Source organism: Myotis daubentonii, chromosome 14 (genome assembly GCF_963259705.1).
Source record: "Myotis daubentonii chromosome 14, mMyoDau2.1, whole genome shotgun sequence".
In the NCBI taxonomy this organism is placed as follows: domain Eukaryota; kingdom Metazoa; phylum Chordata; class Mammalia; order Chiroptera; family Vespertilionidae; genus Myotis; species Myotis daubentonii.
This window is the reverse complement of record NC_081853.1, coordinates 49,757,306-49,770,570: the sequence shown is the minus strand read 5'-3', so window position 1 is coordinate 49,770,570 and position 13,265 is coordinate 49,757,306. Positions and strand designations below refer to the sequence as shown.

The 13,265-nt window shown below is 52.6% G+C and overlaps 1 protein-coding gene across 1 annotated transcript; it reads left to right on the top strand.

Annotated features, from left to right (window-relative positions):
* Positions 1 to 4,333: 4,333 nt before the first annotated feature.
* On the top strand, positions 4,334 to 13,003 carry CCRL2 (C-C motif chemokine receptor like 2). The gene is made up of 4 exons (XM_059664297.1): positions 4,334 to 4,420; positions 10,289 to 10,409; positions 11,331 to 11,408; positions 11,916 to 13,003. Exon 4 carries the CDS (start codon positions 11,923 to 11,925, stop codon positions 12,952 to 12,954), a length of 1,032 nt encoding a protein of 343 aa, XP_059520280.1. The 5' UTR covers positions 4,334 to 4,420; positions 10,289 to 10,409; positions 11,331 to 11,408; positions 11,916 to 11,922; the 3' UTR covers positions 12,955 to 13,003.
* Positions 13,004 to 13,265: the final 262 nt, after the last annotated feature.

Sequence of the window (13,265 nt, the reverse complement as noted above, 5' to 3'; positions counted from 1 at the left end):
CAAACTCATAGATTCAGAGAACAATCTGTGCTCTGTATTTTCTTTGATCTTGCAGTTAATCAGCTGCAGAAATGATTCCTTGGCAAGACTCCTCTGTGGGTGAGGACCTTCCATTGCTCCACAACGCCTGGGCGGGGGCGGGGGGGGGGGGCGCACTGTCACTATTACTGTGATATGAACATTGATCAGTGGGTTCTGAGGCTATCAGTCAGATCAATTACAGAGTCCCCATCAGCCTCTGATGATCATTCAAGGCACTGCAATGACACAAATTAGAGAGGCCATCTGCCTACCATGAAATCCAGGTTAGCCAGACAACTTCTTGCTCCCAGAAATCATGTCCATGACTGAGTCCCACAGTGGCTTGCAGTGCCCTGGAGAGAAGACTCATGACCACCTGGGAGAGATGATCAAACACACCCAGGCAGAGTAAATAACAGAGTGCAGTGGAAAGTGTCATGAATTCAGGGGAGTTGCATTTTAAATACATCCTTATTCACCCAATACCTATTGAGAAGCTACTGAGCTGGTGCTAGGGTTACCACAGGCCCCAGTTCCTGTGTTCAAGGAATGATGTAAGAGTCTAAAGACAGAGCCCAGAGGTAAACAGACAACCACAACGTGCCTGGGGTGAGGCCCGCTCCCAACACCGAGGAGGGCGGCAGCGCTGGGCGGTCAGACTGGCTTCCTGACAGGGACAAAGGCTCGGCTGGAGCCTAGACCAAGGGGCAGCCTTCTGGCGTCTCATGTTTATATCAGGCCCCGACTCAGAAGCACAGATGAGACCATGTTATAACCAAACACACCCTTCCTCATTCGGGGCCGCATCTGCTTAGAACCCAGACCCATTTCATCTGTGCCCGCCTGTTCAGTGCAACCCCGGGATTGCTCAGTCAGTTTCAAGACGAATAGGATTCGTTTTCTGTTGGGCACGCCACTGCTGAAATATTTTCCCTTTTCTCCCATGCCCACAGTTGATTCTTCTGGGGTAGTGGATCTCAACCACCGGACGATTTTCCTCCGGGAGCCACCTGACCACGTCTGGAGACATTTAGGTTGTCACGACTTGGGGGAGAGGCCAGGGATGCTGCTCAGTACCCTCAACGCACAGGACAATCCCCCACAAGAAACACGTGTCCAGTCCCACCTGTCAGCAGTGCTGTGGTTGAGAAACCCTGCCCCATCCTCATCCAGGAGAACACAGGTCTGTGGTGGGCTGTTTGGGATCCCAGGCAAGATTGCTGCAGCTTCCTCCAGACTGATGGAATGTTCTGGATTCTTGGCATGGCCACAGGAGACACGACTGTCCCTGGGCACTCTATCATCATCCACCCATCATCTCACTCTACCACTTTGGTCTCGGCCCTCTGTCAGTCCTGTTCTTCCCATCAGATCCTTCTCCTTCCCACAAAACATCACCCCCTAACACTTCGGATTCTGAATCTACTATTGACCCAGCAGACCACCGACCTCCACCCCCTTATGCGCCCCCTCCCTCACCTGCAGTAGAGTCCTAAAACCCAGACCTTCCTAACCAGCAACCACCTTCTCCCCAGGCCCCTGAGAGCCCAAACCCTGAGAACTTGAGTCCCAATACAGTCTTTCCCCACCTAACCCTCGCTCTCAGGCCACCAAAGACTGCTTCCTCAATAGCCACTTCTATTCTCATGCCCGTTCTACCCCTGAGAGAGAGAGCAGGGACCGAGGGCATAGTCCGGGTACACATCCCATTCTCTATGTCTGACCTTTCCCAGATTGGGAAAGGATTAGGTTCTTTTTCCACCAACCCGACCATTTTTATTAAGGAATTTGAGTACCTGACCCAGTCCTATGCCCTGACCTGACACAACATCTATGTCATCCCGTCCTCCTCTCTCACCCCAGAGAAGAAGGAGCACGTCTGGCTAGCAGCTCAGGACCATTCCCTCCATAGACAGGACATGGCAGCCAACCCGGTTGGAACTGACGCAGTCCCCCGAACTGACCCGAGATAGGACTATCAGGTTAATTCTCCAGGGTGCCGGCTCTGTAGCCAAATAATCACCTGTCTCATTGCCAGACTCAAAGGCTGCCCATAAGGCAGTCAACTATGACAAACTTAATGAAATCACTCAGGGCCCTGACGAAAACCCAGCTCTCTTCCCCCCTCCTCACAGAGGCCCGACAGAAATTTACCACCCCGGCCCCCACCTTCCCAGAGGGGCCCTTTCTTCTGAACACCCATGTTAAAGCCCAATCAGCCCCCAACATACACCGCAAACTTCGAACAACAGACACGGGTCCACACACCCCTCAAAGAGACCTTGTTAACCTGGCCTTTGAGGTCTTTAAGAATAGAGACCAGAAGACCCAAATCCAAAAACAAAGGCGAGATCAGGCCAAGGCTGAGGCCCAGAAGGAGGCCTTTCGGCTCCTAGCCACCACGCGCACATGCCCCAAACGACGTGCCGGTCCTCCAACAAGCGTGAGTCAGGGGCTAAGCCTCCTCCGGGCCTGTGCTTCAAGTGTAACAAGGAAGGACACTGGGCCAGGTCCTGCCCAAACCTGAGACCCTCACCTGGGCCCTGCCCAAGGTGCAGAAGGGGCGGCCACTGGAAATCAGATTGTAGCTGGCCCCTCCAGGTCAGACCTCAGCCACTACAGCAAGGCCACCCTCTGGACCCGTGTGCAGCTCCCAGACCTCCTGGGACTGGAGCTGCCCAGGCCCCCACAAGGCCCCACAGACTTACATCAGCAGGACAGAGCCTCGGGGAGTGATTGTGGGGGCAGGGAAGCCGATCGCCTTTTCAACTGACACTGGGGCCACTTATTCTGCCCTCCCCAAGTTTGCTGGGACCCTTGTCCCCTCCTAAGGCTCTATTATGGGGTTTGCGGGGTTAGTCTCACAGCCATTAGCCACTTCACCTCTACACAGCATCTTATAGACACCCCCTTCATCCACTCTTTTCTCATTCTACCTCTGTGTCCGACTGGGGCCGCCACCCATCCCCTCATAAAGCCCAGTTGTCCCGAACCACAGTCGCCTACCTTGGTTTCACTCTGGCTCTGCACAGCTGAGCCATTACCTTAGACCGTAAATGCCTTATCTCCTCCATGGCTGTCCCCTCAGTTATGGCTGCCTCAGGACCAGTTTTTAAATTTATTCTTATTTTTTAAAATATATTTTATTGATTTTTTTACAGAGAGGAAGGGAGAGAGATAGAGAGTCAGAAACATCTATGAGAGAGAAACATCGATCAGGTGCCTCCTGCACATCTCCCACTGGGGATGTGCCCGCAACCCAGGTACATGCCCTTGACCGGAATCGAACCTGGGACCTCTCAGTCCGCAGGCCGACGCTCTATCCACCGAGCCAAACCGGTTTCAGCAGGACCAGCTTTTACCTCCCAAATCACTCAACAGGTTTCCTCAGCCTTGGGTATCACATAGAACTCCACCTGGCATCCTAATCAAACACTGACGAGAATGAATGATCTAGGCATGTGCTAGGGATTTTTTTTTTTCTACATCCCTTCTTAGCAGGAGACAGAGTTCTACTCAAAACAGGGATGATCACCTGGACAGGAACCTGTACTCTAGTCTCTCTCTCACCCAACGTAGATGTAGCCTCCCCCCACCCCCCATAACTAGTCTTTACCTGTCTCCAGATAATCCATCTCCTCATAACCCTCAGTATCTCGGCAGGTGTCGGGACTGGCACAAGGGGCTTAACCAGGGCTCTATCATATTTTGCAAATTCATGGGACTACTGGCTAAAAAATATAAATTGGTGTCTACCTTCCTTCATAGGACCATTAACGTTCCTATTCCTCATCCTTGTTTTTGACCCCTGTATTCTGCACCATTTTTCATCTTTCCTTCAGGACCACCTTCAAGCCTTCACCAACTAGTCTCTCGGGAAATGATGCTGCTACAACCCCTCACTCCAGCCAGGAGGCATCTGTACAGTGTTCCAGCCGACTGCAATCAAAGTCCATCCCCATATTATCTCGACATCCCCTTTCAGCAGAAAATAACTATGGAGGAAATGACCTCTGTCCCTATTCCATAAAACAAAAAGGCTGGAATGTTAGGCCTGATCAAATAATCGAATCAGTACCCTCTCCCCCTGGAAAACTGACATTTAGATCATTTCGCAAGCGGCATTCCCTTTCGCTTAGACCACATTGTATTTGCAAAGACCATTAACTTTCCCTTCAGGGCTCGCCCAGAATCTGGACCCGCCCAGAGAATTCCACACAGAAAACGTCTCCCAGAATCTGTTAAAATCTCTGACTCCCCCTCCCTGGTTGCTCAGCCCATCTGGTTTCCAGATAACCTAATAAATTTTAATTCTTTATCACTGTCGGCCTCTTGTGTACCTTCTGCAGGGACCCTAACAGAAACAAGCCGGCACAGGAGGAGGCAACTTCGGGGAATGGTGAGTAGTTTCATGAGAGAGTGAGAAGGGAGTAGAAACAGATGGGACAGGAAGCTGGTGAGTAGAGGGCCACTGAGGATGGCTTTGCTCACTGTGCTAAGGAGTGTGGGCCCAAGGGGCGTGGAGAGGGGCCGGGGAGGGAATGTGTACCTTGGCCATCTGATCGACCCCAGCATGTGGAGAATGTACAGGAGGAGGCAAGAGAGGAGGGAGGCAGAGACCCCAGGCAGAGTTTTGGCAGTGCTCCTCTGGGGACACAACGGAGGCCTCTGCCAAGGTTAAGAGCTCTAAGTGGCGAGTAGCTAATACATTTGAAAGCTTCCAGGGGATCCCAGCTGGCGTGGCTCAGTGGTTGCATGTCGACGTATAGACCAGGAGGTCATAATTTGATTCCTGGTCAGGCACATGCCTGGGTTGCAGGCTCCATCCCCAGTGTGGGGCATGCAGGAGGCAGTTGATCAATGAGATTCCCTCATCATTGATATTTCTCTCTCTCTCCCTGTCCTTTCCTCTCTAAAATCAATAAAAAATACATATACTATAGTATTTTTTAAAAGAAAGAAAACTACCAGGGGAATGACTCATTAGGACTTGGATTTAGGCAGGGAGGGAGGTCAAGGCTGGGGCCCCGGATATGAGATGAGGGGTTCAGTGTTCAGGACGGTTGAGTTAGAAATTCATGCAGCTGGCAGTGTCGGGAGAAGCTGGATGTGCTGGCCTTGGACCCAGCAGAGCACAGGGGTTGGGGGGCACATCGGGGGCCCCAGCAGTGGACACATGGCTCAGCACAGAACCCTGAGGAGTGCAGACAAGAAGGAGCCCCCAAGGAGAAGAAGAAGGTGTGTGGGACAGGCAGAGCCCTGCTGAGGCCAGAGCTCTGGGAGGAAGAGGAAGTGTCAACGGTGTCCCGGAGACACCAAGCAAGATAAGAGCGGAAAAAACATCCACGGGGTCTGTGATGCAATCCAAAACGCAAGATAACCTACCAGCGCCTGCCTGGTCTCCTCCTGCACTGACTCACAGCAAAGGGACAGAGAACCATATTTCCCCTTTGCCCCTAGAAAAGCTCAACTTTGTCCCCAAGTTCTGGGCTCTCCGGAGGGGACAGGACCAGCCTTTGTGGTTCGAAGGCCCTGGTTTGCTGGGAGAAGGAGGGACCTTTCCCAAGGATCCTTTCCAGAGGGTATGGCTGAATATGTGAGATGGGAAAGAGGTGGGTACCTCAGACTCCGGTGCACAGATAGCAGCCAGCTCAAACCACGTCCTTGGAGTCTATAGGAAAGGCTCCGGGGGGCCTCAGGGACCCTCCCTGGAGGAGCACTGGGTAGAGAGGGAGCACAGCTTCAGTCCCCCTGGGCCTTGACCCCAGGAGGGCCCAGAGTACCCACCCAGGCTGAGGACCAGGGCCCAGCCCCATCTTGTACAGTTAAAATCTGTCACGATTTAATGTTGTTAAAGGGAATATTTTTAAAGTGAGGATGCTACTTGGTTGATTACCTTTTACTTCTGTTCATAAGAAAAGATTTCTTAACTCTTCACAGTATGGTTAATATTGAACCAGGGACTGTTCAATCTTCCCGACCCTCCAAAGCAAGCATGTCAAACTCACAGCCCACGGGCCACATGCAGCCCACAATGAATATTTTTGCGGCCCAGCCAATATAACATTATGTAAGAAACATTTTAATTAAAATTTCACAACTTAATTTTTACAATATCCTGTTATACATAATTATTAATAATGAACTACAACGTTCGCTAATGACTGATTACTATAATCATGTTGCATTCGTTTCCCTTTACACGCCTTACGTGCAGGCGCACCATTTCTTTCCACTAATACCAGCAGCGAATATTTTAGCAGCCAATTGCCACATCATTAGTCTTGTACTGACTTGTTTGGTATGTGCAACAGGAAATATTTTGCTTTTGGAGAACACGAAAAATAGGTTTATTTGTGTTACGCTTATTAATTTGTGCAGTTATTCAGTGTCTAGTAAGTTAATGTTCAAGAAAAAATATTAATTTTTATTAAAATGTTCTATTATTTTATGTTAACGATGACTCATTTATTTCAGCCCTCTGCATTCAGCATGTCTCTATTGAAACAACCTACGTTTCTATGAAAATTGAAGTTTTTGTTTTTTTGTGGCCCACATAAACTTAAACCTTGTTTATTTAGTCCATGTTAGCCTTTGAGTTTGGTATGCTTGCTCCAAAGGCTAGAGTGTGGCCCATGAAATAAGGAAGGAGAAAGAGGAAAACTGGAGGGTGGCGTGGGGACGGGGACGTTTCAGTTCTCCTGCCACTCTGCGAGCCCTGATGACCACGGTGAGTCAAGAGGGGTAAGTGGACAACGGTCACGTGACTCCTCCTACACAACCACAGCATGGGCTCATGGTCTTATGACATAGTAGCTTTGTACACTTCAGTTTCTGTTTCTTATCTTAGGGAAAATAAAATGTGCAGGGAAGCCAGAGCCCTCAGCATGTGCAGTTGTGGGTTGTGCCCTGATGCCCTCTTCAGGGTCAATGCACTCACTCTCCCAGCTGCTGGGGCTGGGGCAGCTGCATGCCTCCTTGGGAACCACCCTCAGCTGCTGGGACCTGCCTGCCAGGCTATGTCCCCGCCCAGGAGACGGCTGAGGCCTGGCCCTCTTCCCTCAGTGTGGGACAGCGCTGCAGGGCCAACCCAGCCCAAAGCTCCTCACGGGATCAGCTGAGGCCTCCGTTGGAACTCCCTTGCTGGGTCCCACCTCAGTTGGGTCCCTTCCAGGTTGTCTCCTGGGAGCCCTTTAGATCAACAAGACCTCTGCCTGCAACGCCCTCGCTGAGAGCTCTGCACTCCTGGGAGTGCCATCTCAAATAGTCAAGTTCTTGGCTCCAATTTTCTCTTCCACCAATACTCAGTCACAGGCGCCAATGACTAAATGTCTCCACCCTGCGTTATGTTACTTTCACTTCCCTTGTCCCATCTCTGAGATACAAGTAAATGGTCCCTCAAGGATCTGAAAAAAGAAGACATTGGGAGGAACAGGGAGGAGAAGAGGCCTATGCACTCCTCGCCTGGCTAACGCCCACTCGGGCTTTCAGCTTAGATGACAGCTACCCTGGGACGCCTCCCCTGGGCCCTCTGGGCTGGCTGCCCCATAGCTCCCATGTGATTCCCAGGCTATCACATGACTCCCTGGGTTATAATCAGTTATGTACCTGACCGTATCCCTCTAGATCAGTGGTTCTCAACCTTCTGGCCCTTTAAATACAGTTCCTCATGTTGTGACCCAACCATAAAATTATTTTCGTTGCTACTTCATAACTGTAATGTTGCTACTGTTATGAATCATAATGTAAATATCTGATGTGCAGGATGGTCTTAGGCGACCCCTGTGAAAGGGTCGTTCGACCTCCAAAGGGGCTGCGACCCACAGGTTGAGAACCGCCGCTCTAGGTGGTCATGTCAGTGCCATGAGGGCAGGGAATGGGCCTACTTTGCTCATCATTTTCTCCCAGGGCAAAGCTCCTGGCTCTCGGGAGATGTGTCCTGCGATCTTGCTACAAAACATGTGGCACACTCCAGTGGAGCAACTGAGGGGAGTCTGGTGAGAGGGCTCTTTACAAAGATTGAGACAGGGGATGGGGAACTCAGCACACAGTGCAGGGCTCAGTGCTGGTGAGAGTGGGCCGCCTTTCCCACCGCAGGCCAAGAGGAGGGTGCTGTCTGGGAAGAGCTGCCCCACCAAGAGGGAGACTCGACCAGGAAAGAGCCTCCAATCTCCTACCTGAAACTCCCCATTGGCCAAACCCAGCGGAAAATCTTAGGCTAAGGGGGGTCTGCTATTACTAGTAATAAGACCAGTCTCTCTGGACATAAAGCAGGGTAGAGGAGAGTGGACAGAGAGGGAGAAAGGAAGGCTTACAGGACAGTTGACACGAAATACCTGTGAAATGAATAAACGAATGGCACTTTTCAACAAATGCTCATTGAAACACTACTCAATGGATATTTATCCTGTTGATCACCACTGGTGTAGACAAATCAAAGGCCACGTGCATAAAAAGGCCACTAACTGTGACTCCAACATGGGGCAGACGGCAAAGCTTAGGGCTACGTGAGATGGGGAGCTGGAACCGAGATGTCCTGGCATAAAGCTAGGAAAAGGTGGACTAGAAGAAATGCACCCCCACAGGCAGAAGGCAATGAGACAGTGGACCAGTCCTTGCCTAGGCTCTAAACCAGTTATTCTCAACATTCTGGCCCTTTAAATACAGTTCCTCATGTTGTGACCCAACCATAAAATTATTTTCATTCCTACTTCATAACTGTACTGTTGCTACTGTTATGAATCGTAATGTAAATATCTGATATGCAGGATGGTCTTAGGCGACCCCTGTGAAAGGGTCGTTCGACCGCCAAAGGGGCTGCGACCCACAGGTTGAGAGCCGCTGCTCTAAGCAGTAGAGGGAAGAATCTCCTCTGGGAATCCAAAACCTGTGCCTCATGCAAATGTGAGGTTCCATTCTACAATACCCTCAGCTCAGGAGACCACAAAAGCAGACCAAGAAAACTCATCTCAGGCCATTGATGCCCCTAGTGCTTCCGGCTCAAACAAATGCAAAACTGCCCCCAGAAGGGAGTGCCACACAAAGCTGATGCAGAGAAAATAATCCCCAATAAATTTGAACTCACATGGAGACTGCAAATATCCAAGGAAATGGATCACCAGGAGAGACAGTGGGTAGGCTTCACAAACCACAAATAAACCCTGACTGGTGTGATTAAATCATGATTTGATTAAAAATTTTACAAGGAATCAAGATCCTTAAAAAGGAGAGCAAAATATTATTAGCAGAACCCACTCAATGTAGACAAGGGTCTATTCCATTCTTGTGGGTTTGTCGTATTGCCCTAAGTCAGCACTTGGTCTTAGAATATGAAAAGCCCTAAAAACCCTTCTGGATATGGGAGTTTTTACTCAGTGGGTATTTTTTCCTTTTTTCCTTAGAAACGTCTCTGGAAGCTAGTTGAGACAGGAGACGGTAAGCTAGTGATGGATCTTGTACTCGTGGCTCAATGGTGTTAACCAGCTGGTCTTAGAAACACATACTCCAAGAAAGAATGGAGGGGAGGAGTGGGTTGGTTTAACCGGGGCTTCCAGGAAGGTCAGGGAACGGACCAGGGGATAAGCAGAATGCTAGGAATCAAGCCAAAACAAAATAATACTGAAAGCGAAGGCCCTGCTAATTCCAGGAAGTGAGGGTGATCCTGAATATACACAACAGTGGTTTTTCTTGGGAAACTTTCAATTTCACATAATCCCGTGACACGTTCGAGGTGCCTGCCTGCAATTTCCCTCCACTTAAACCGCATCATGTGCAGGGCGTGTACTCACTGGGTTTTTCAAGTCTCAGCGTTGGACTTGACTCTCATCCCCGGGCCTGCGATCGACCAGTGGGCATCCGGCAATAGAGTATCAAGAGCCGCCATCACCTTCTCACTCCAGGTTCTGGGGAGGTGGGGGGCAGGTGGGGGGCTGGTGTGCCTCCAAATAGCCCTGCCACAGGAGGTGGAGCCCCTGGAGGAAGGGTGGCCTCTGCTGGTCCCAGGGCCACAGCCAGCACCACTGGACAGAGCTTCCCAGGCCACAGTGACCCTCACTCATAGAGCCCATGGTGGGGGGCGGGGGGGGCGGGGGGACTGGCTGGGAAACGGTCACAGCCCCGGTTCCCACCAGCACCAGCCTTTGCTCAGGGAGGAGCAGCCTGTGTCGCCCTTTGAGTTAAATTTAATGCTGGATCACATGTTCGTCTGGGTCCTTCTTGTGTTTGTTTTTCCTTCCTTTAAATGCTTTCCTTATTTCTATTTTAACAGGCCCACGTTCTGGATCGAATGCTACCCCGAACCCCTCTGTGGCGTTAACAGGATGCCATCTGACCAGCAGCATACATGCTAACCAATCCACAAGGAGGGTCCCCCCGGAGGCCAGTCACAGGTGCAAAGACTGGAGCTGGGAGTTCAGACAGAATGCTCAGTCCTGTCAAGTTCCTCTTCCCAGTTCAGTTTTCTTCCCAACCCTCCCCGTCCTCCCTCCGCCCCAACCGCCCACCACCTTCGCCCACCGCTCCAAATTTGGGCTCTTGTCTCAGCTTCCTCTCTCTGGCCTCAAATCCTGCCTCGTCCCTGCCTTGTCTGGGGTTGAACTTGTCACCCTCACATTCTCTGCCTCCATGTCCTCACCGTGGAATGTTCCTGCGCTGGGTTCTCCCTCCAGGAGCAGGGTCAGCTCCTAACAGCTTGCCTGACCCCTCGGTTCCCATGGAGTGGGGCTGTCGGTGCTCACGGCAGCCCCACGATCCCTGCACTGACACCACACATCTGCACCCCCTTCCCAAGGGATATATCCCTGTGGCTGCCACTTCCAGGGAAATCCTCTCTTAAGACCCCATCCCTCAGCCAAAAGTGACAAGAAACACCCAGCACGGTCCCTGGGGTCCTCACTACAAGTTCTGGGAGCCCCGGGTGGATTCCAGGTGTGGGCTCTGCAGATGCTAAGGAGCCACTGCAGGTGGCCATCGGGCCCCTGGGTCTGCAAGTGCCACTGTGACACTTGGCTGCAGCTGGTCCCTGCTCAGTGACACATGTCAGACGGGCCTTCCTAACCCTCCCTCCGTATCGCCGACCAGCAGCCAAACCCAGTTCCCTTATCTGGGGCAGCCAGGAGGCCCGGGAAATCAGAGGCGGGTCCAGGGGGAGGTGGAGGACTCGACAACTTCCTGGTTTCCCCCGGAGGCTGCGACACAGCCTGGGGGGTCGGGGGGAGCGTTCACGGGGCTTTATTTCAGTTAATCCCGGAGCCCCGGGACTGGGGGGCAGAGCTATCAGGGACACACGGTGGCTTCTCTCACCCCTAAAGGTCAGGACCGCCTACTGGGCTGGAAGGAAGCCGGTGTCTCCCGTCCCAGGCCCGTCCCAGCAGCTTGGCCGGCCGGGGGTAAGTCATCTGTGTATTTCACCAGCAAGGCCATGTGGGGCGGAGGATGCTTTCGCTTTTGCAGACATTTGCTCCTGTCCTTCGAGAGCAGAACTCGGAGCTCCCAGCCTGTCACAGGAAGCTGCCGGGGGTGAGCCAGCTTCCCAGACAGGGAGGAACGAGGACCCACGCCGATCCCGCCACCCTGGCTCTGGGTTCTCTCGCGTGGGAGCTCCTCTCTCTTTCCTACATATTGCCTTCAGGCGGGCTCCTGTTTCTACCCAGAGAATGAATGAAGTTCTTAGAAGCCGTGTCCCGCTTACCTGAGTTCGCCCGGGGTGTCAGCGTCGGGTGCAGCAGCCCAGGCGGGAAGGAGGGACGGGTCAAGAAATGTCTGTTTTCACTCTCTGAGCCGCAGTCGTCCTCTGGCCCCCGGCGTGCTGCCTGGGCCCTCACCTGTTTGCTGTTTCCTCCAGGGCCGTGCAGCTGGCTGCAATAACATCATCTCTCCTTTCTCTGTGCGGGCAGCCGGGCGATGGCTAATTACACCGACGAGGATTATGACGTCCTCATCGACCCTCTGTTTGACAACGAGACTCTCATAAAAGACAGCGCCGAGCCATGCCCCCCGTACGACCCCACCGTCCTCTCGGCCCAGCTGCTGCCTCAGCTCTACACCGCCGTGTCCCTGCTGGGCCTCCTGGACAACATCTTGGCGGTGTTTATCCTGGTCAAATGCCAAAGGCTCCGACACGCGGAACACATCTACCTCCTAAACTTGGCCGTGTCTAATCTGTGTTTCTCGCTCACCTTGCCGTTCCGGGCCCACGCTGCCTCCCACGGGGGGACCCTGGGCCATCCCACGTGTACCGTTCTGGTGGCACTGTCCTCCGTGGGCCTGCACAGCGAGGTATTATTCAACGCCCTCCTGACCCTGCAGAGCTACCTGGTGTGTTTCCACGCGAGAAGCTTGTCCCCAGCGGCCAGGAGGAGGGCCTGTGGCATCCTCGCCAGTGCCCTGGCCTGGCTGGTGGCCGCTCTGCTGGCGCTGCCCGAGGTCCTGCAGTGCACGGCTCAGGGGGACAGCCGGGGGTCCAGGTGCCCCTGCAGCAGGCCTCACTTCCTGCCGGGCCAGGGGACGGGCTGGCAGCCCTTTCTGACCTTGAAGGTGAACGTGGCGGGCCTTCTGGTCCCACTGCTGGTTTTTATCGTTTGCCTTGTGCGACTGGGGAAAACGCTCAGGAAGTCTGACCTTTCCCAGCTGGTTTTCGCCATCATGGTTGTTTTCCTTCTGATGTGGGGACCCTACAATGTGGTGCTGTTCCTGTCTGCGTTCAAGGACGCCTTCTCGCTGCGGGACTGTGGGAGCCGCTACCACCTGGACAGGAGCTTCCAGGTGACAGCCATCATCGCCAGCACCCACTGCTGCGTGAACCCGCTCCTCTACGCGCTCCTCGACAAGGCGTGTCGGAGGTGCCTCTGCTCTCGCTGCTGTCCACTTCCGCCCACCGAGGACCCTGCACAAGATACGCCATGGGAAGAGCATGACCACTCCACTCAACTGTAAGCCGGCTTCCATCAAGCTGGACAAATAAACATCGCTTTTGTTTCCTGGATGCCTGGTTTTGTATATGTTTTGGCTATGGATGAACTGTGCGCTCCCCCCCCACCCCTACCCCAACCCCAATTTATATGTTGAAGCCCTAAACCTGTTATTTGGGCATAGGGGCATTGGGAGGTCATTAGGGTTAGATGAGGTTATGAGGGTGGGGCCCTCGAGATGGGATTAGTGCCCTCAGAGGAAGAGACACCAGAGAGCTTCCTCATTGTTTTACAGGTGTGTCTATGAAATCCACACAGTTGAGAAAGGGGGGAAGT